Here is a 23,709-nt window from a genome sequence, read left to right on the forward strand (position 1 = left end):
ATTCTCAAAACCTACCACAGGTGGTAAGGCCAATTTGCACAGGAATAGCATGCATATAAATCTGCATGGAATGCTCAGAGATCTTTAGCACAGGAACAATATGCGTCGCAGAGATGGCCACAAATTGTATTTAAACAGTCAAATGTATGTTAATGACATAATTTGCTATGCCTTCCCAATGCTCAGAGAACAGCGCACAAACCCTACTCTTAACATCGGAAAAACAACACAAACTCGGACCTGGTAGTGATAGGTTTGAAGAGAGGATTTCTTTTGCTATAACCTGAAAGAGAAAGCACTTTTTTTCTGAGCTTAAGTATAAGCCTTCCAACTAAAATAAATTTTGAAAAGCATATTTAAAAGCTTGGGTTGGGTTTGCCTGGTGCATGCACACAAGAGCTACTTTTACTGCTAAACACTTTTGCGCATGCACCAAGAACATTCCTCCACCTTGCTATTCATTTATAATAATTTGATATACCACCTGAAGTAACCAGTAGAACTAGGCGGTTAACAATTCTAAAAATTAGTTAACAAACATGATAGAAGAAAGGAACTACAATGTTCAGAGAATAACGTAAATAGCACTCACACTAGAAAGGTCAATACATATCCCATACAGGGACTGTGCAAACAAAAGGAGGGGCCAGTGGTGCTTTTACTGTACATATAATTTGAATGCCATTTCCTCTGAGCATTGGAGACCTAATTTTCTGCACTGTTACAGAAGTACAGGATCTCCTCGTAGGCTTCATCGCTGGGAGTTCTGAGAATCGGCCAAGAGGCACCCCAGACACTCAGGTTTTCAGGATACGCAAATCTCTGTAATCAATATTCAAAGTAAAAATGTGAATATGCTGAAAACTTCAGTAACTGGAGTATCTCCAGAACCACGTTTGGGATGCCAGATTAGGGCTTCCATTCTCATGGGCGGGCTACAAACATCTCTGCTCCTGCAAGTACACGCCTAACACAGGCCAAACTCCCTCCCCTCGCCCTGCGCTTTTAAGTACGAAGACGCACCCGTCTGGACTGGAGCACATGCGCAGAAGCGACTTTCGCGGGTACTGGCGCAAGGCTTCGCCACGCCAGTGACGTATTGGGGGTAGAAACAATCTAACCTCCTTGGGTAAAAAAAAAAAAAAAAGCGGGGAAAGGGCGTTCCTCCGCTTAAAGGGACCGCCACCAGCAGGGTTTTCTTCTACCCCATGCCATGTCGTGTCGCGCGGGTGGCGCTGCCCGCTGGCAGGAACACGAACGGCAGTATTCCGTGACTGAGACCCGCACCCACGAGAAAGGCTTCACAGAGTACCGGGTAACCGCCCAGGTGTGGCTTTTAACGGAGGGCATTACGTCATAGGGACCTTAAGGCAGAACGAGGAGGGGGACGCGCAAAGAGCTGTGAGGGAAAGTAATTAGAAGGTCCCTTAAGGGGAACAAGGAGGGAATCATATTCAATTAACTTTATTGGTATAACAGTTTCCTAGTAGTTAAGGTGAAGAAAAAAAATAGTCAATTTTATAAACTCATTTTGAGGAGGAATTAATTTAAGGTGGTATACTATGCAGCGAGTTGAGCATAGGGTATTTTAAGGAGGAATGAAGAAGACAATGCTGGGTTTCTTTAAAGGACATAGACAAAAGTAATGATAGGGGGAGAGAAGGGAGGCAGGAAGGTCTGGTCTGTTAAGGAAGAATTAATTGTATGGTGCAGATACAATAGTAGTCTCTTAAAGATGAATCAAAGCCTGTTCTATTTTGTAACCCGATTCCTTACCTACATCAGTCATAACTAACAATCCTGGCCAGGGGCCATTGATCACAGCTATCTCTGCAGCCTGGTGCACCTGCTTCCTAAATCCAGCCATCAATCCCCTCATTGTATAATCTTTTGTGCACATTTTTGCATTTAGTGAGCAAAATGTTCACGCAGGTTGTAGAGTACTGCCAGTTATGCATGTAAATGACTTGGTAAATTAAGCACTAATTGGCTTGGCGTGGTGCATGTGCAGAGAAAGGTGGCTGTAAGCGGTGACATATCTGTGACGAGTAGTTTGGCGGTACTAGTTGCTTGTCCTGCTCCGTTGGTGGCTCGTACGGAGTATCTTCCACTGTTCACTTGTGATACGGCAGGGATCATTATTTTAGCGCGGCCATCGCTAAAAGAGATCTGCACGCTGGGTACAGCTGCAGCAGAGAGAACCTGGCCATCCCGAAACCAGATCACCTCAGGAACTGGGAAACCTGCCGGGTGAGGAGAGATAAGAAGAGAGGTGACCTGTTACCTTTCACATGGAGGGTGACACTGGAAGAGATAGTACCACTAGAATTTTTGGCCCAGGCAGCATAGAGACCAGCATCTTTTTCACACACCTTCTGAATAAATAAATCCTGCAGCTTCAGCTCCTGTCCTGCATCCAGCCTGCATCCTCTGCTCCAGCCTGTGGCTTCAACTCCAGTCCTGCAGCTTCAGCTCCTGTCCTGCATCCAGCCTGCATCCTCTGCTCCAGCCTGTAGCTTCAACTCCAGTCCTGCAGCTTCAGCTCCTGTCCTGCATCCAGCCTGCAACCTCAGCTCCAGCCTGCAGCTTCAGCTCCTGTCCTGCATCCTCTGCTCCAGCCTGCAGCTTCAGCTCATGTCCTGCATCCTCTGTTCCTGCCTGCTGCTTCAACTCCAGTCCTGCAACCTCTGCTCCCCTGTTCCAGCTTTTAGCCTCAACTCCAGCCTACTGCCTTACCTTTATTTGTGACTGTTACCTAGCGCTTGGGACTGCCTGAGTCACTGCATATGGCTCCATTTCACATTCTCCTCCTAGTACTGTCCCTTCCCAATCTATTCCTCCACCCGAAGCCACTGTTCTCTACAGTTATACATTGCCCTTTTGTTGATTTTATTACCTCACCATCTCTCTTGTCCTCGTCCTCCCTCCTCGCTTTCTGCCTTCAACACTTCATTCCTTCCATTGTACCCTCCCCATTCTATCTGAGTTCATCTCGCCTTCGTCGCCTTCATCACCACTCCTCTCCTACTCTCCTCCGCACTCTCTTACTCCTTCTTCTTCTCTCTGGAGACATCAATCCCAATCCTGGTCCCCCTCATCCTATTTGTGCAGGTCGCACCATGACCTCTCCAATCTCATCTCTATTCCTCTCCTCCCCCCCCCCTTCTCTGCCCTTCTCATGCGCCCTATGGAATGCCCGCTCCATCTACAATAAACTTTCCTATCCATTACCTTTTTATCTCTCGTAGCCTCCGCTCGCCATAACAGAAACTTGGCTCTGCCCTGAAGACTCGGCTTCAGTCACAGCCCTCTGCCATGGTGGTTATCTCTTCTCCCATACTCCTTGCCCTGCTGGCCGTGGTGGTGGTGTTGGACTATTACTCTCACCCTCTTCCAAATTTCAATCTCTTCTGCCACCTCAGTCTCTCTGCTTTTCTTCCTTTGAAGTCTACTCCGTCCGCCTATTCACTCCTTTGCCTCTTCGAGTAGCAGTTATCTATTGTCCCCCTGATAAGTCCCTTACATCCTTTCTCAGCGACTTTGCCGCTTGGCTTTCCTTCTTTCATGATCCTTCTTCCCCCTCCCTCATCCTTGGCGATTTTAACATTCATGCTAATGATCCTTCCAACTCTTACGTTTCCCAGTTCCTCGCCTTAACCTCCTCCTTCAATCTCCAACTCAGCTCCACTTCCCCCACTCACCAAAATGGTCACTGTCTTGATCTTATTTTTTCCTATAACTGCTCTCCCTCCAATTTCTTTGCCTCAGATCTTCACCTCTCTGACCATCATCTAATAACCTTCACACTTAAACTTCCTCCTGCCCAATCCCGTCCAATCTTAACCAATTTATCTAGGAATCTTCAGGCTATTGACCCTACTACCCTATCCTCCAGTGTTTCGAACCTCTTCTCTACCACTGCACCATCCAAATCTATTAATGAAGCCGTCTCTTCTTACAGTACTATTCTATCCTCTTCTTTAGACACTCTTGCACCTCTCATGCCCCGTCCTATAAGGCATACCAAACCTCAGCCTTGGCTGACCTCTAAAATCCGCTACCTACGCTCCTGTGCCTGCTCAGCCGAACGCCTGTGGGTGAAATCTCTTGCCCTTGCTGACTTCATACACTTCAAGTTCATGCTGACCTCCTTCCAATCTGCTCTTTTGCTTGCCAAACAGGACTATTACATCCAGCTGACTAATTCTCTTGGATCAAACCCTCGACTTCTCTTCGCCACACTGAACTCTCTTTTCAAGGTGCCTCCATCTCCAACTCCCCCCTCACTATCTCCTCAAACACTACCTGAGTTCTTCCATGACAAGGTTCAGAAAATAAACCTCAAATTCTCTACCAAGCTACCCCCACCTCTCCCTCCCCTTATCCATTCCCCAAACTCCCCAACCCCTCTGTCCTTTTCCTCCTTTCCCGAGGTCACCGATGAGGAAACAACACATCTTCTCTCCTCCTCAAAATGAACTACTTGTTCCTCTGATCCCATTCCTACTCACCTTCTTAACACCTGCTCTCACCCCTTTTATCTGTCATATCCTCAATCTATCATTTTCCACTGCAACCGTTCCTGATGCCTTCAAACATGCTGTGGTCACACCACTCCTTAAGAAGCCTTCACTTGACCCTACCTGCCCTTCCAACTATCGACCCATCTCCCTCCTCCCCTTCCTCTCCAAGATACTTGAACGTGCCGTTCACCTCCACTGTCTTCACTTTTTTTCATCTCATGCTGTTCTTGACCCACTCTAATCTGGCTTTTGCCCTCTTCATTCAGCTGAAACTGCGCTTACAAAAGTTTCCAATGACCTGTTACTGGCAAAATCCAAAGGTCTCTATTCTATCCTCATCCTTCTCGATCTATCCGCCACTTTTGACACTGTTGATCACAGCTTACTCCTTGATATGTTGTCTTCTCTTGGATTCCAGGGCTCTGTTCTTTCCTGGTTCTCCTTCTACCTCTCGCTTTGCACCTTTAGTGTACACTCTGGTGGATCCTCTTCCACTTCTATCCCACTACCAATTGGTGTACCTCAGGGTTCTGTTCTCGGTCCTTTCCTGTTCTCCATCTACACTTCTTCCCTTGGCTCTCTGATATCATCCCATGGCTTTCAATACCATCTCTACGCTGACGACTCCCAGATCTACCTCTCTACCCCTGAAATCTCAACCAGCATCCAGACCAATGTATCAGCCTGCCTATCTGATATCGCTGCCTGGGATGTCTCAACGTCATCTGAAACTTAACATGGCCAAAACCGAGCTCCTCATCTTTCCCCCTAAACCCACCTCTCCTCTTCCCCCTTTCTCTATTTCTGTGGATGGCACTCTCATTCTCCCTGTCTCATCAGCTCGTAACCTTGGGGTCATCTTCGACTCCTCTCTCTCCTTCTCTGCTCACATTCAGCAGATTGCCAAAACCTGTCATTTCTTTCTCTATAACATCAACAAAATCCGTCCCTTCCTGTCTGAACACTCTGTTAGAACCCTTACCCACACTCTTATCACCTCTTGTCTAGATTATTGCAATCTGCTTCTCACCGGTCTCCCACTTAGCCATCTCTCTCCTCTTCAATCAGTCCAAAACTCTGGGGCGTGACTCATTTTCCGCCAGAGTCGCTATGCTCACATCAGCCCTCTCCTCAAGTCACTTCACTGGCTCCCTATCCGTTTCCGCATTCAATTCAAACTTCGCTTACTGACCTATAAGTGCAGACTCCGTTCCTTTTATCTCGCTGCACCTCACGCCTGGAATAGACTTCCTGAGCCTGTACGTCTAGCCCCGTCTTTGGCCGTTTTCAAATCCAGGCTAAAAGCCCACCTCTTTAACACTGCTTTTGACTCCTAACCTCTACTCACTTGCCCTGTACCCTTTTATCTACCCTTTTATCCCCACTCTCTTTAATTCCCTTACCTCTTAGTTGTTCTATTTGTGTGTTTGACCTATTTAGATTGTGAGCTCTTTGAGCAGGGACTGTCTTTTTCGTGTATGATGTACAGCGCTGCTTATGCCTTGTAGCGCTATAGAAGTGATAAGTAGTAGTAGTAGAAATTGGCATTAACAACCATTTATCTGCAATAATTGGAGTTAATTGGCACTAATTTGTAAATAGGTGAGTAATTACACTTAGTCGCCATTCTAGAAACATGTCCCTTAATTCTATCATCTTGCATGTCTGTTAATAGGAGCAAATTGGTATATAACTGCACTTAGTATTCTTTAACCATGGCATGCAACTGCTGGAAGGGTGTGGGCATGGGAGGGGCTGGGGGTGTGTCGCATTTGTGTGCTAAGGTTATAGAATATTGTCAGTTACGCATCTAACAGCAGTTCAAGTTTACATCTATTTTGATATACTGCATATCAGTATTCTGGCTAAGTGGTTTACAGAGTCATAAATAAATTGAGATAGATAAAAGTGGAATATGAAGAGGCTGGAAAGGAAGCTACACTTTATATAGGATAGAGTAAGAGTAAATAAAGGGGCAGACTGACAATGGTTGGATCCCCTGGGTAGTGGGGGTCATTGAGTCCCCCCCCCCCCCCCGGCCACTGCCTGCCGCCTCACCGTTGCACTGCCGCCTCCCTCGCGCACATCACAGCCCCCCTCCCACCGCCGCAATTGCCGACCTCTCCTTCACACTACAGACCCCTGCAAGTGGGTCCTATCTTAAAGGTCCCTGGTGCTCTAGTAGCTTCGGAGGCAACCTTCGAAAGCTAATCAAGAAATGTATTAAGTTATGTCCAATAAAAAAGGTATCATCTTATTTTCTTTTCCATGTTTTATTTTGTTTGATTTCTATTGATTTTTATAGAACCTTATATGATAAAGGCCATTGTGATGCGGAAAGAAGGGAGCAGGTTTTCAGGGAGTTGGAGCTTCCCACTCTCTCTCAGGCCCAACTACACAGTCTTAATACCCCAGTCACTGGGCAGGAGATACAGCAAGCATTGAAGCACCTGAAACTATCAAAAACTCAGGGGCTGGATGGGCTAGGCCCGGAATATTATAAAATATTAGATCACTGTATTGCTGGCCCTTTTCAGATGCTGTGTCAGGCACTGTGCAGTAGAGGGCAGAACGTTGGTAGGATGGCACATGCAACTATTGTAGTCCTCCCCAATCCGGGCAGAGATAAAGAATTGTTGGGCTCCTATTGCCCTATATCCCTTTTGAACCAAGATCTCAAGCTTTTTGCTGGCATAATGGCCTCTAGGCTAGAAAAAGTATTGTCTTCACTGGTGCATGCCGACCAAACCGGATTCGTACCCGGGAGATATGCATCTGCTAACATTTTAAGAGCACAAAGTGCAATACAGGCAAAGGGTGGGAGACCGGGGGATGCCATTATTGCCAGTTTAGATGCCGAAAAGGCACTTGATAAAATTTTATGGGATTATTTGTTCTGGGTTCTTCCCCAGTTTGGTATTATGGGAGAATTCCTCATGGGTATTCGGGCATTCTAGTCCCAAGGCGCAAATTCTGGTGAATGGACAGCTCACTTCCTCTTTCATGCTACAAAGGGGAATGAGGCAGGGATGTCCGTTATCGCCAATGCTGTTTGTACTTTCATTAGAACCTTTGGCTTGTAAAATCCGCTAGTCCCATACTATGCAAGGCATACAAGTGGGCCTGCAGGAGTACAAAATCAATTTATTTGCTGATGATATGTTGATATTTATGGAAGATGCCACCCGTAATGTATTCCCGTTGGTGGACCTCATCAAGCAGTTTGGCTCCTTCTCTGGACTTTGGATTAATTTTGAGAATTCAGAGGCGATGGTACTGTCCTCTGCCTGCCCTTGTAGGTCCTTGATAAATTTTCCCTTAGTATGGAACACGGGTCCTTTGAAGTACTTGGGGGTATACTTGCATTTGGATTTTGAGATTATGTATATGAAAAATGTGCATGAGCGAGTGGAGACTGTCCGATCTTTGTGTCAAAGATGGAGCGATCTATCTATATTGTTCCTGGGAAGGGTAGCCTTGGTAAAGATGGTTCTTCTGCCCAAGTTATTATATCCCCTCCAAATGATGCCCTTATGAGTTACCAGAAAAGATGAGGGGCTGTACAGGGGGTGGTGCCATCTTTTATTTGGTCACCTCGCAGAGCTTGCATAGGGGTTGCCAAGTTAGAACAGCCCAGGGTAAGTGGGGGCATTATAATGTGGCAGCCCTGCTATGTTGGCTGCATGAGATACACATGGGGGCATCTCGATATGCTCCTGGGTATACATGGTCATAGGAGGTTTCCCCCTATACTGTTTTTAATGTCCTTCAAGCCAGGGGAACACGGATCACCCTATCACCATTGCTAAGGCCAATGTGCAGGGCATGGGAATGGTGGCGTTCAAGAACAGGGGGAGCTAAGGGGAGCTTCACCGTTCCTGGAACTTGTATGCAATCCAGATTTTCCTGCAGGCCAAGGCTTCTCTATTTGGGATTTGTGGCAGAAAGGAGGTTGCAGATATGTGGGTCAGATTGTTGGGGGGGGGGGAGACGTACCCCCTTTTCAGGAGTGTAAGGCAAAGTGACATTTCACTGATACTTTTTTATTTTCATACTACCAACTCAGATATTATATTGTATCTTCTGTAAGAACTGGGGATCGCAGCCCTGCTTTCACCCTACTAGACACGTTATTGATGCAGATGTTGGCTTCTTCCAACAAGTTCTCAGGGTGGTATAGGCTGGGTAAGGAACAGCGAGTCCCCCAATTTCTAGATAAATTGGCAATAAAGTGGAGTGAGAGTTTGGAGGAGTCCCTTACTAAACAAGATTTGTCCCCTTGCTTTGAGCTGGCTTTCAAGGTCACACCTAATGTGAGATTACATGAAACCCAGTTTAAGATTCTTCATGATGTTTATATCTCAAAAAGCAGAGGGAAATCAATAGGAAATCAACCGGAAGACTGGAGGGTAGCCAATGTTACTCCGATTTTTAAGAAAGGTTCCAGAGGAGATCCGGGAAATTATAGACCGGTGAGTCTGACGTCGGTGCCGGGCAAGATGGTGGAGGCTATTATTAAGAATAAAATTGCAGAGCATATACAAAAACATGGACTGATGAGACAAAGTCAGCACGGATTTAGTGAAGGGAAGTCTTGCCTCACCAATCTAATGCATTTTTTTGAGGGGGTAAGCAAACATGTGGACAATGGGGAGCCGGTTGATATTGTATATCTGGATTTTCAGAAGGCGTTTGACAAAGTGCCGCACGAAAGACTCCTGAAGAAATTGCAGAGTCATGGAATCGGAGGTAGGGTATTATTATGGATTAAGAACTGGTTGAAAGATAGGAAGCAGAGAGTAGGATTGCGTGGCCAGTATTCTCAGTGGAGGAGGGTAGTTAGTGGGGTCCCGCAGGGGTCTGTGCTGGGTCCGTTGCTTTTTAATGTATTTATAAATGACCTAGAGATGGGAATAACTAGTGAGGTAATTAAATTCGCCGATGACACAAAATTATTCAGGGTCGTCAAGTCGCAGGAGGAATGTGAACGATTACAGGAGGACCTTGCGAGACTGGGAGAATGGGCGTGCAAGTGGCAGATGAAGTTCAATGTTGACAAGTGCAAAGTGATGCATGTGGGTAAGAGGAACCCGAATTATAGCTACGTCTTGCAAGGTTCCGCGTTAGGAGTTACGGATCAAGAAAGGGATCTGGGTGTCGTCGTCGATGATACGCTGAAACCTTCTGCTCAGTGTGCTGCTGCGGCTAGGAAAGCAAATAGAATGTTGGGTGTTATTAGGAAGGGTATGGAGTCCAGGTGTGCGGATGTTATAATGCCGTTGTATCGCTCCATGGTGCGACCGCACCTGGAGTATTGTGTTCAGTACTGGTCTCCGTATCTCAAAAAAGATATAGTAGAATTGGAAAAGGTACAGCGAAGGGCGACGAAAATGATAATGGGGATGGGACGACTTTCCTATGAAGAGAGGCTGAGAAGGCTAGGGCTTTTCAGCTTGGAGAAGAGACGGCTGAGGGGAGATATGATAGAAGTGTATAAAATAATGAGTGGAATGGATCGGGTGGATGTGAAGCGACTGTTCACGCTATCCAAAAATAATAGGACTAGAGGGCATGAGTTGAAGCTACAGTGTGGTAAATTTAAAACGAATCGGAGAAAATTTTTCTTCACCCAACGTGTAATTAGACTCTGGAATTCGTTGCCGGAGAACGTGGTACGGGCGGTTAGCTTGACGGAGTTTAAAAAGGGGTTAGATAGATTCCTAAAGGACAAGTCCATAGACCGCTATTAAATGGACTTGGAAAAATTCCGCATTTTTAGGTATAACTTGTCTGGAATGTTTTTACGTTTGGGGAGCGTGCCAGGTGCCCTTGACCTGGATTGGCCACTGTCGGTGACAGGATGCTGGGCTAGATGGACCTTTGGTCTTTCCCAGTATGGCACTACTTATGTACTTATGTACTTATGTACTAATATGGGACATTGAAACGTGATAAATGTGAAGTAGGTAGGGGCACTACAGTGCATCACTTTTTGGAATGTATCAAACTTCAGCCATTCTGGTCCAGAGTTCTCTCTGTTATAGAGGCAATTTTGGGAGTAACATGTGAATGGACATATGTGTCTCTTTTATTGGGCTTGGACTCTGACCTTGGCAATCAGGGCCTCGTGGAGCATCAGCAACGTTTTGCACTTCTGGCGCTATTGCTGGCCCGCAAAACAGTGCTCCGGCATTGGGTGGGGAAGGATCCTCCAATTCTGGCTGAGTGGAAGGCTAGCATGTTGCAAATGGCGACTTGGGAGCTGATGCGCACACCTGCCTCTGGGGGGAAGACTCTGGGTCAGTACAAGGACCTTTGGAAAGCACTGCAAGCCTTTCTAGGCAGGCAGTTACAGCCTTCGCCTACCTGAGAGAGGGCACGGAGTAAGGGGGAGGGAGGGATGGGGGTACTTTGTTGGGAGTTAAAGGAAAATGAGAATGGTACACGAGGGCAAGCAATTTAATACTGTACTTGCTGTACTTTTGTGCTTGTTGTACAAAAACCTTATTGTTTGGATGTTTGTTGCTAATTGGTTGGCTATGCTTGCTGTGTGTATCATTCTTCAATAAAGATATTAAAAAAAACAGCTGTGTGCTGTTTCTGTTATTCCAATTTCTTGAAATCTGTGGAATAAGGATGAATGGTTTACAAGATTGAGTGCTGCAGATAAGTCAAGGGAAATGAGGGCTGTCGTCTTGTCTCGTATGGATGCATGTAGTAGTTTCTGTTTTATGTCGTGGTTGAAGGCAATTAGTGTCTTTGAGAAATTGGGTTATTAGTCGGCAACAATTCTTTCTGTCAGTTTGGATATGAAAGGCAAGTTTGCCACTGGTCTGTAGTTGGATAGAGTGGTTGCCTCTATTTTTGGGAACCTGCCAGTTTGTAGGAGGAGGTTATTAGGTTGTGTAAATATGATAGAAAAAAAAAGGTATCACATTTCCTAAATAAGGTCAAGGGTATGGGGTCATGTGGAGTGATGGTCGCTTTTGAGGATTTTAGGACCTGTTAGAGGTGAGAAATAGTGGGTAGATTGAAAGAGGACAGTTTGCTGCATTGGAGAGATGAGGGCTTGGTGTTTGTTGAGGGGGAGGGGGTTATTATGCTTCAGTTTATACAAATACTAGTAAAAAAAAAGCCTGTTTCTCATTGAAATGAAACGGGCGCTAGCAAGGTAATCACCTTCTGCCATTAATGTTTTTAAGGGAAGTTCCAACGTCCCCCCTCCCTCCCTCCCAATTCCAGGGTCCCCCCTTCCTCCCTCTCTCCCTCCCTCCCTCCCTCCCTCCCAATTCTATAGTCCTCCCTCCCTCCCAGTTCCAGGGTCCCCCCCTCCCTTCTTCCCAGTTCCAGGGTTGTCGTCCCTCCCTCCAAGTTCCAGGGTCGTCGTCCCTCCCTCCCTCCCTTCCAGTTCCAGGACCCTTCCCTCCGAATTTTAAAAGTCATTCTGACTTACCTCATCGGGGTTACGGCGGCCGGCAGCAGCTGTAAAAAGTGTGCAGGCTCGGCACTTACTTCAGTTTTCCCTTCTCTGTCTCTCAGCTCTGGTCCCGCTCTCATTTCCTGTTTCCGCAAGGGCAGGACCAGAGCTGAGAGACAGAGAAGGGAAAACTGAGGTGCCGAGCCTGTACGCTATTCCATCCTTATCCTCCTCGACCTATCTGCCGCCTTTGACACCGTCAATCATAATTTACTTCTTGACACACTGTCCTCATTTGGGTTCCAGGGCTCCGTCCTCTCCTGGTTCTCCTCGTATCTTTCCCAACGCACCTTCAGAGTATTTTCTAATGGCTCTTCTTCCACCCCCGTCCCGCTCTCTGTTGGGGTTCCTCAAGGATCTGTCCTTGGACCGCTTCTTTTCTCGATATACACCTCTTCCCTGGGCTCGCTGATCTCATCAAATGGTTTCCAGTACCATCTCTATGCCGATGACACCCAGCTCTACCTCTCCACTCCCGACATCACAGTCAAAACCCAGGCCAAAGTTTCGGCCTGCCTCTCAGACATCGCCGCCTGGATGTCCAACCGGCATCTGAAACTGAACATGGCAAAGACTGAGCTCCTTGTCTTTCCACCCAAACCCTCCTCTCCTCTTCCCCTGCTCTCCGTCTCTGTTGACAATGCCCTCATCCTCTCCGTCTCTTCAGCCCGCAATCTCTGAGTCATTTTCGACTCCTCCCTCTCCTTCTCTGCCCATATCCAGCAGATAGCTAAGACCTGTTGCTTCTTCCTCTATAATATTAGCAAAATTCGCCCATTCCTCTCTGAACAGACCACCCGAACCCTCGTCCACTCACTCGTTACCTCTCGTCTTGACTATTGCAACCTTCTCCTCGCTGGTCTCCCGCTTAGCCACCTATCCCCCCTTCAATCTGTCCAAAATTCCGCCGCACGTCTTATCTACCGCGTGAACCGATACTCTCATATCACCCCTCTCCTCAAGTCGCTTCACTGGCTCCTGATCTGCTACCGTATACAGTTCAAGCTTCTCTTATTGACCTTCAAATGCACTCAATCTGCAGCCCCCCATTACCTCTCTACCCTCCTATCCCCCTATGTTCCCACCCGTAACCTCCGCTCTCAGGGCAAATCACTCCTATCTATACCCTTCTCCACCACCACTAACTCCAGACTCCGCCCGTTCTGCCTCGCATCACCTTATGCCTGGAACAGACTTCCCGAGCCCATACGCCATGCGCCCTCCCTGCCCATTTTCAAGTCCTTACTCAAAGCCCATCTCTTCTCCCTTGCTTTTGGCGCCTAACCACTTTCCCCATTCATGCTACCTACACTGACTACATAGTTTGTTACCTTTAGATTGTAAGCTCCCTTGAGCAGGGACTGTCCTTCCCCTTGTTAAACTTGTACAGCACTGCGTAACCCTAGTAGTGCTATAGAAATGCTAAGTAGTAGTAGTTGTTACTGCGCGAGGTAAGTAAGGATGACTTTTAAAATTCGGAGGGAGTGGGCCTGTAACTGGAAGGGAGGGACGACGACCGTGGAACTGGGAGGGAGGGGAGACCCTGGAATTGGGAGGGAGGGAGGGGGGGTGCTGGAACTGGGAGGGAGGAGGGACGGACGATGACCCTGGAACTCGGAGGGAGGGAGCAAACTTCCGGTGGGTGAATATTATATGCAGCCTTCCCTTCCCTCCGAGGGTGGGGCACAGAGAGTGAGTGCAAGTCCTGCGGTTGGTCTCTTCTCCTTCTGACGTCGTGTTTCTTTCCCTGGGCGATTACGAACCCTACGAACACTACACGGCTTCACTGCCACGGAGTCAGCTTCAGAACGTTGGAGGTGCGAATTATTATATTAGAAGTGGTATGATTGATGGAGTGTGGAGTGAAAGAATGTTGGAGAGAGGTAATTGTTGTTGCAAAGTAAGAGGCCAGTTTGTCTGCAGATTGAGGTGTAGAGAAGTATTTTGAGTAATTGAATGGATGAGTTGAAATAGTTTCCCTGAGTTTGGTGTGTTAGAAATCAGTGCTGAGCAATAACCTTTTTTTTAAGGATTAGGGTGTTCTTTATAGTGACTGGTTAATTTTTTGTAGACTAAGAGGGCCTCTTTTATTTTTTTCTTTTACCATTTATGCTCTTTATATCAAACTTTTTTTTTTTAGTAGATGAAGGTTAGAATTATACCACAGTTCTTTCTTGTTCTGGATATACTGAATAGGGCAGGAAGGCACTATTTTATCTTGAGCAGAGGTAAGCATATTATTTCAGAGTTGGGCACACTTTTCTAAAGGGATTGAGCTGAAATGTTGCACATCAAGTTCCGGGCTTTCCTCCAAGGTTGGAAGGATGATGAGATGGGTGGCTCTGGAGTACCAGGTAAATATTTGTTAGGCACAAGCATTTAGACCAGCTATTGAACTAACGTAAGTGCTCGTACTTTAAGCTAGGCATGTAACTTTGGACTTACACTAGTATTCTACAGGCAATTAGATGTGTAATTGAAATTATAGAATTTGTGCTTAGCGCCCACAGTTTAGATGCCTAACGTTAGGTGACCTTTTGAAAATTACCTTTTAATGCGTAAATGCTATAGCACATAATTGTACATGGGGGGGGGGGGGGGGAGGGCATGGGCGTGCCTAGCACTTACGTGCTAAGATTCTAGAATACTGTCACTTATGCATTCAACCGCAAAATTTAGATTTGGTCATTTACACAAGCCACTGACATGGTGTAAGCAGCTGTGCTTAAATGTTGGTGTGTAATTGCTAACTTACGCTAGCATTTTATAATAGCAATTACACATGGGTAATTGGTGATATAGAATTTGCATTTAGTGTGTGGAGGAGTGGCCTAGTGGTTAGAGCACTGGTCTTGCAATCCAGAGGTGGCTGGTTCAAATCCCACTGCTGCTCCTTGTGATCTTGGGCATTGCCTCAGGTACAAACTTAGATTGTGAGCCCTCCTGGGACAGAGAAATATCCAGAGTACCTGAATGTAACTCACCTTGAGCTACTACTGAAAAAAGTGTGAGCAAAATCTAAATAAATAAATAAACATCTTAACACCCACATTTCAGTGACCTATTCAGAACTGCCCTGTAAAATGTCATTGTTCAGTACTGACTAGGAGGTCACCTCTCCATCACCATCCCCCACCCCACACACACACACTTAGTGTTATCTATGCAGCCCTCACTCAGCCAAGAAGCAGCAACCAGGTTCGTGACTGAACTCCAGTCTTCTTCGTGGCACTGCATTATCACTTGGTCATCCTGCTTTTACCTATTCTTAAAAGAGAAATTAGGGAAACAAACACTGAAACTCTTTAAGAACAGGGCAGGCCCTACCACTCAACAAACCAGGTGGCAGCATTTAGTGGTAGTGGCACAGCAGGAGAATATTTTCTAATTTCTCCTTCCATACCCTGGTCCTATGTCCAGCATGATACCCCTTCCATTCCTGTTGTGTTCTTGCAAAGGGGTTACAGTAGAAGCCAGTGCTCAAGTACTACCTCCTTCTCCCCAAAAGGAAATCCTTTTCTTCAGGGATGGTGCAAGCCTCTACTGGAAGACACCACCCTGCTCCCCACCACCACCAGCACTCAGTACTTTTGAAGCTGCCGGAAAGAAGTGCAAAAGTGGGGGCAGTGGTGGGAGGGGGAGCATAATGGACACTGGACCAACATAAGGAAGGGGATATAAAAGTCTGGTCACAGGAGGGGGTAGGGAGGGTGAATGGAGAGGAAATTCTGGATAGGAGAGGGAAGTAGGAAGGGGAAAGGGAGATGCTGGACCTGAGGGATGATAGAGAGGGGAAATGTTGGCTATTTGGGGAGGAGGGGAAGAGGAGATGCTGGATTATAGGGGTAGGGCCCTGAGCCCATCCACAGAAGCTTGTGGGTGGGGAGGAGGAGGAGGTCCACATAGCAGAAGGTTTGCCTAGGGTGTCAGATACTCTTGGAATAGCCCTGAAGTGAGTGAGACCAGTGAAATAATACTGGAGACCCCAAAGAGAAAAGGCATGCTTATAATAGGTTTATTAAATGGGTGGGAAAGAAATTCTTGAGTTGCCTTAAAAAGTAGGAAGGTAAATCATTTGGCAGATTCTTAAGAAAAAAATGGGAGAGATCTTTATCTTCCCTTAAAGAAAAGTGGTGGACAGAATGGGGCCCTGGAGACCCTTTAGAGATAAAAGGTAATGCAGTTTTTAGGATAAACAACTGTATGTTGGTTTCTTATATGCAATGAATGCAAGTATATTTAATAGGTATGCTTTTATAAATAATTTTCCGTGTATAAAGTATGTTGTACACATGGAAAATGGCTATTTTTTTTTTGGCTTGTTTTGTATTTAGCTCATGCCCTTTAAGATTGTGCAGGAGTATACATATGTAAAAAGACACACTCCTATTAGCACCTGCCTTGGAGCACGTGTAAATTTGATGAGCATTTGCGTGCTATTGGGGATAGTTCTGGGTGGCCATTTGATAAAGGTACACAGGTGCCTATCTTGTCTGCATAAAAACACATTTTTTGGAAAATTGTATAGGTGCTTTGCTATAAAATTACCCCCAGGAAGTACCCCAGGACTGGAGCCTATAACCCTAGTATTAATTCTCTTTTCATTTCCCACCAGTTTATTTCAAAGAAGAATCCAGAGGATATCAAAGAGGTAATTACAATTTAGTATAATTTTAATGTCATCATATTAACATTTTCACAAAACGTCCTAGTTAAATATGGCACACAACTGGTGAAGTGGCTTCCCAGCACTCTCTGTTCAAGTGAACCATATATGTGTGAAGACTGCAGAGCAGGCCCAAGGTTATCTGACACCCTAGGCAAACTTTCAATTATGCCCTCTCGCCAGGTTGGTCAAAACTGTAGAATTCTCCCCCTCCCCCCAATGAAGTCCCACATCTCCTGTTTTCTTTTCTCCCTATATCTCCCCAGGTGTCCATCATCACCTTTCCATTTCCTACCCCCCAAAGGTGTCCAGCATCCCCCCTTTTCATCTCCCCAGGTGTCGAGCATCTTCCACCTCCTGCTGCTGCCATACCTGCACCAGAGCCAACCTGCACACAAATCCAAAAGCAGTGTAAAGGAGGCTTTTGAGCGCTGCATGCCTCCTGGGTCCCACTCTCTCTAGTGCAAGTTTCCTGTTAGAGGGAAGGACACTGCAGGTCTTGAGTGCACGTGTGTGGGTGTTCAAAGCCTGCTGCCGCACTGCTGCTTTCATGCCAGCCTCCAAAGCCTGTTGCCCTAGGGCTGGCTCTGTATGAGTATCTGTGACTGACACCCTGTGTAGGCCTTGGAGTAATATGCTCACTGCTTGATCCTAATGCAGGGCTTCCTTCCATCCCTTTCCATGAGTTCTCTGTACAGGCTCTTGATGGAAGGAACCTCCTTGCCCCTCCCCATGATCCACAATGTGCCATCTCTTTTTTTTTCTGCAGCTAGTGATTTGGAAACGGTACAGTGATTTTAAGAAGCTCCACACGGACCTCTCCTACATCCACCGAAACCTGTTCCGCAAGATGGAAGAATTCCCAGCCTTCCCCAAAGCCCATCTGTTTGGTAAGAGCTGGCTTCCCTCAGCAGCAATTCAAAAAGCCATTAGCCTTGTGGAGATCTGTGTCTCAGGGAGTTATGTAAGGGATCCCTGTGGTCATTCTGCAATTTGTGTGTCAGAGTTCAGTCAGGTTTTTGTAAGACCGCAAGCTGGCTCCAGATTGCCTAACAAAGTTGATCCAGTCTTGGGTGTGCCCTACCGCATGGGAACTTGTAGCTCTGATTTCCCAAAGCATTCCCGGAGAAAAACAAGACTAGGTCCCTGTATGCAATGGGATAAACCCAGGACTGGAATGGCTAAGCAGGGAAAAAGAGATGATAATGCCTCTCTACAAGTCTTCGATGAGACCTTATTTAGAATACTGTGTGCAGTTCTGGAAACTGCGCCTTCTAAAGGATATAAACAGGATGGAGTATGTCCCAGGGCTGCCAAGGGGGGGGGGGGGGCAAGAAAGATTTCCTGGTTAAGTGGGGCCCAGCGCCAGGTCTGTCTGTCTCCTGCCTGTCGGGACCCGGGTGATTGTGTTAACATGATAACCTGGTCTCTGCCCACAGGAGTAGGAGAGTGACAGACCGAGGGAGGAGCTGACACAGGAAGGTAGGGGGGACGAGGGGCTGTGGCGGCCCAACGGGGGGGGGGGGGGGGGGGTGGCAGTGGCCCGAGTGTGGGGGGGCGGCGGCCCGGCTCTCTCTCTCTCTTGGTGGCCCTGGTCAATCCAGAGGGCGGCTAATAAAATAGTCAGTGGTCTCCATCATAATGTTTATAGGGACAGACTTAAAGATCTTAGTATATATACTCTGGAAGAAAGGCAGGAGGGGGAGATAAGATAGAGACATTTAAATACCTCTGTGGCATAAATGCACAGGTTGCAGGCGTCTTCCAGTTAAAGGAAGCTCTGGAACAAGAGGGCATAGGATGAAGATGAAAGAGGATAGACTCAGGAGTAATCTAAGGAAGTATTTCTTTATGGAAAGGATGGTGGATGTGTTTTAACAGCCTCCCAGTGGAGGTGGTAGAGATGAGAACTGTATCTGAATTCAAGAAAGTAGGAGACAATCACAGAGGATCTGTGAGGGACAGCAAGAGATAGTAGAGATTAGTACTTGGTATGGATGAGCAGACTGGATAGTCCATATGGTCTTTATCCACTGTTATTTTTCTATGTTTAACCCTGTTGGAAACCATGAATTCTTGGTGAAGAGGTATCTACTTTATATCACTGAAGCACTTGCATAATTGGCAAATGTCTGGCCCTCAAGTTGGCCAAGGAATGAATTGCCATGGAGAGGAACCAGTCCTCTGACATCTAGGGAATGTTCCATAGCAGAGGCATGATAGGAAGGAAGAGGAAACGCATAGGGGAAACATGAATGTTTGCTTCCTATACTATCCCTGCATTGAAAGCTGGTGAAGGACTAAACCACAAGATAGTTTGGGATAGATTTCAAAGCTGAATGACTCAGGTTCAAATCTCGCTGCCATTAACGAACTGTATAACTTTGTGGGTGAAAGGACATCATTGTGATCCCTCATCTCCCAGAAACTCCCTCTTTTGTGATGGAAGCACAGAGCAGTGACCTTTGTAGACTTAGCTTCCAATCAGAGCCCCACCACTGAGACATGGAAAAGTCACATCTCCTCCTGAGTTTCTTTAACCTTTCTTTCCTTTGCATGACATTCCGCAGGACGCTTTGAGACCGCAGTAATTGAAGAACGGCGGAAGGGAGCAGAGAACCTACTGAAGTTCACCGTGGCTGTTCCAGCCCTGAACAACAGCCCTGAGCTCAAGGCTTTCTTTAGGGTACAGCTGCCATTCAACTTTTTCACTTTTTCCACAGGCACAAAATGGGAAAAGCCCTTCAGTATCTTTGGCCTTTTGTTTCTCACTTAGATACTGGCTAAACTCCACCTCTTAGGGCTGGCTTAACCATTAGGCAAACTAGGTGATTGTTTAGAGTGGCAGCTTCTGAGGGGGGGGAGGGGCTGCAAAGAGCAACTGCAGTTAAAGCAAAACAATACATCCTGACACCACACTAACACAAAGAACCACCAACACATACTTTTGGTAAATGGCTTTTGGAAATTGCCCTCATGTGAACAAAGATCAATATTTAAAAGAATGTGGCCTGACATTTTAAAGCACCTGTTACCCAGGTAAGTGCTGCTGACTGGGGCCAATAAGCAATTTTCAGTGGCATTATCCAGATAATTACGGACCACTCCAGCAGTTTGGGGCAGAGCGAGAAATTATCTGCTGTTGGTGATATTCAGCACTACTATCCAGATAACTATCCAGACAACTTAGGATAGAAAAATATGTGTCCTAAGTTGTCCAGACAGTTCGTTACACTGAAAATCGCCATTATCCAGGTAATGGTTGTAGTCTGTGGCATATCTGAGTATCGGCCGATGCTGAATATCCAGGAATATAATTAAATCCCACAGCTGGCGTTTAATAGAAACCCTGGCTGTTGAGTTTAAATTGTGACCTGATATTGTCCAGTTGTGCATTTTTACAAGGTGGTTCTGAGAAGAATGATATTGGAATGATCACGATTGTTGAATTTAATTATCAAAGTCTCGAGTAGAGGGGGTGTATGGTTGGGTTGGGCACAAGGCTGGAGTTCACTTAAGGCACCTGACACTCTTGCAGTAGCCCTGCTCTTAGTGCTTCCAAATGGCTGAAGGGGTTTTAAATGGACTGGTTGCTGGAGTCGCTCTGACTATCCTTGTTTTTCCTCCAACAGGGTGGGGAGGTAAGGAGGGTTGCTGATGTAGCAGAGGCCGGAGGGTCACAAGCACCATTACCCCCACCTATGCTTCCAGAGCCTTCCAGCCCAGGGAAGAGTGCTAAGCTGTGGCAAAACAGTCAGATTTTAGAAGACAGCAGTGCAGGAGAGACATGTAACATGCTTCCCGAACCAGGAGACAAGAAGATGGAAAAACAGGGTTTGTATCCAAGGACAATTGCTCTTTCCCTAAAAGGAAAAGAGATTGAAGAGAGACCTTGCAGAGGTAGAATCCCTAATAAGGGTCGAGTGAAAAGGAATAGGGGGAGAGATTGCATAGAATGAAGATTCCTGATGAGGGTCAGATGGGAAGGGGTCAGGCGAAGGTTTTGCAGGGAGAGGATCATTGATGTGAGCCAGTGGATAGGTGGCAAAGAACAGAGGGAGGTAGGGAAAGGCCCAGATAATACCACTTTGTCCCTTCATTCCTAACTTTTTCCTTTGCTCTCTCTTTCCTCAGAAAATATCCCGTTGGCCCTGGAGGAGGAGGATCTGGATCTGCTCTTCAACTGTCCAGAACAGGCAGAAGAGGCTCAGCCCGGCCCACTCTCACACCATGAGCTGGCTGTCTTTGACCCCTGCTTTACCCAAGGTGAGAAGATTTCTTGGACCCTCCAGGATTAATACACAGGCTTTGTTTCATATGGTACTGATGCCTCTAAATGTCAATACAGTAGATCAGGGGCCTAGCTACAAGAGAGCAAGCCTGGCCAAGTGCTGCTGAATATCTCCTTTGACTGCCACAGCACTATCCTGTTAGTACGAGAGTTGTCTAGGGGTGGAAACCAGGCGGAACTGACAGATAAGTGGGCATTGAACAGATTTAGTGCTGATGCCTGCACACACACCTGACTGGGCAGTTAGGACTGCTTTTTGTGTAGTCTTATATTTGCCATGAGGGCCACCTGTTGTCTCAGTTCCTGCACTCTGATAATTGCCGCTGCAATGCTGGTAATCGGAGGAAGGGTGGATCCAGTCACTCCTAGCTGCACCACTGCAGTGGATGTTAATAAAACTGAGATAAATGCAGCAATCTAGCTAACCCTTTGAGTTTTCTTAGTGCAAGAAGCAGGAGGCTTAAGTTGGAAATAGAAGCCAGGTCACCTAACCTCTGAAACATTGAAGGACACCAAGCTGGAAATAGAATTCAAGTCTTCTTACCTCATTACTCCTCTTGTTTGCAGACAGAGAATCTTGCAGCCTGTCTCATGAGGAAGAGCTGGGATCCCTTGTTGTGGAGCCCGTCAGCAAGGAAAGACTCCCCGACCCAGAGCTGTCTCTCATCCAGGACCCTCTCTGCAGCCTGCTGGTCCCTCCTACAGAGGCCTGTACAGAGTTGGCAGAAGCATCTTCAAGCCCTGAAGACTACCTTGTGCTAGCCATCAAACAGATCAAGCAAGCCCTTGAAAAAGAGGCAACCGCAGACTATAAGGGAGCTGTACAGAGTTATAAAGATGGTGTGGACATCTTGCTGAAGGGCATACAAGGTAAAGAGCTTACAAAACCAGAAGGTTACTTAAAACAAAAGATAATTCCTTGTTTGGCTGTGAACTAATAGCAAGATGGGAGCCTCTGCCCCTCCAGCTCCTCTCACTTGAAGTGTAATTCCAGAACCCCACAGCATCCTTATTCTCCGAAGGAAGATTTGATGGTTAGCACTCATCTGATCATAAGAAAAGTCCCCAGCAAGTCACAGGGTACCAGCAGAACACTGAGCTACACTGTACTTCCTTCATCAGAACTCAGACTACTGCTTTTGAACAACTTATCTTTCTCCCTTCCACAGGAGACTCAAATGAAGCTCGGCGGGAGGCGGTGAAGAGAAAAACTGCAGAGTACCTGCAGCATGCAGAAACACTCATCCGCCTGCACCCGAAGGCCACAGAGACCTGACAAACAATGCCAGAATACAGGAGGAGAGGAGGGATTGAACACTACTGAAGTCAGACAACACTACCTTCCAGAATTTTTGCATCCTGGCATGCTCCTTTTTTTTCCCCACAAACATGCTTAGATGCAGCAGACGGATGAAGTCAGTGAAAAAAAAGCACATCCCAGTATTCCCTATTCCATTTTCACCTTGCCGCACCCTGGAATGTGCTATAAAATAAAACAGATGATTTTTGTGAATCAGTAAACTGAAGCAGACAGGAACTCACATTCACAAAGTAGCTGCACAGACATAAAGTAACCGAAAAACTGTTTATTTCTTATGCCTTTTCTCACTCCATGGGATATGTGTAAGTACTGACCTCTGTGTGATTCTGGTTGCAGTAATGGCAAGAATGATATAACACTATCCTCAGCTATAGTGTCAGACATTTTTCTGCTAACACTTTGGGGCCCCTTTACTAAAGCTTAGCACAGTGTTTCCCAAGTCCAATCCTGGAGTACCCCTTGCCAGTCAAGTTTTCAGGATCTCCACAATGAATATGCATGAACTTGATTTGCATACACTGCCTCCATTATAAGCAAATCTCTTTCATGCATATTCATTGTGAGTATCCTGAAAACCTGACTGGCAAGAGGTACTCCAGGACCGGACTTGGGAAACACTGGCTTAGCACACGCTAATGGAATTAGCGCATACTAAGGCCCGGATTCTATATGTGGTGATTAAAGTTGCACGCGCAGATTTAGCAGTGCAGCCAAATTGTGCACGCAACTTGGATTAACAAGTCAATCGGCGCCAATAATTGGCCAATAACAAGCAATTATCAGCATTAATTAGACTTTACAAATGCAACTTTCTAAACGTATTCTGGAAAGTGGCGTGCATAAATTCTAGTGCATTGCTTTGAAAAGGGGGTGTGGATATGAGAGGGGCATGGACAGGTCATAGGCATTCCTAAAAATTATGTGCACTATTACACAATATGCCTGATCCGTGCCTAAGTTAGTCACAGGCATTTACACCAGGTTTTAGTTGGCATAAACGGTTGTGCCTAAATTTTAATCACTGGGTCAGGTGCTATTCATATTCTTTAAACCACGCCTAACTTTAGGCAAAGTTTATAGAATAGTGCTAAGCGTGCTTTTTTTTTTTGGGGGGGGGGGGGTTGTGTCATCTATAGATTCTGGTTCTAAATGCTAAGAAGCCCATTTTATATCTATGGCTCCATATCATTTAGTGCATGTTAATGAAATTAGCACCTGCTAAGTTTTGGTAAAAGGGCCCCTTTGTGTTTGAACCCTGCTTCAATGAAACTTGTCCTGTATGTATTCCAAGGACTACTACTATTTATCATTTCTATAGCGCTACAAGGTATACGCAGCGCTGTACACCATACCTGATGTCACTTGGAGATACAGGATTAAGGGCCCCTTTTACAAAAGTGCACTAGCATTTTTAGTGTGTTCTAAACACTA

At 46.2% G+C, this 23,709-nt stretch overlaps 1 protein-coding gene across 3 annotated transcripts; it reads left to right on the forward strand.

The window, feature by feature from the left end:
• Positions 1–1,084: 1,084 nt before the first annotated feature.
• Positions 1,085–22,748, forward strand: SNX15 (sorting nexin 15). Of its 3 annotated transcripts, none has more exons than XM_030218644.1 (8): positions 1,085–1,327; positions 16,616–16,651; positions 17,436–17,556; positions 19,237–19,352; positions 20,299–20,500; positions 20,801–20,932; positions 21,525–21,827; positions 22,127–22,748. In XM_030218644.1, the coding sequence occupies exons 1-8, from the start codon at positions 1,214–1,216 to the stop codon at positions 22,231–22,233; spliced, it is 1,131 nt and encodes a 376-aa protein (XP_030074504.1). In that variant the 5' UTR covers positions 1,085–1,213; the 3' UTR covers positions 22,234–22,748. The 3 variants fall into 3 exon arrangements, with proteins under 3 accessions (XP_030074504.1, XP_030074505.1, XP_030074506.1); XM_030218645.1 differs by having other exon boundaries at positions 1,085–1,315; XM_030218646.1 differs by lacking the exon at positions 16,616–16,651 and having other exon boundaries at positions 1,085–1,315.
• The last annotated feature ends 961 nt before the right edge of the window (positions 22,749–23,709 follow it).

Source organism: Microcaecilia unicolor, chromosome 11, assembly GCF_901765095.1.
Source record: "Microcaecilia unicolor chromosome 11, aMicUni1.1, whole genome shotgun sequence".
NCBI classification, from domain to species: Eukaryota; Metazoa; Chordata; class Amphibia; order Gymnophiona; family Siphonopidae; genus Microcaecilia; species Microcaecilia unicolor.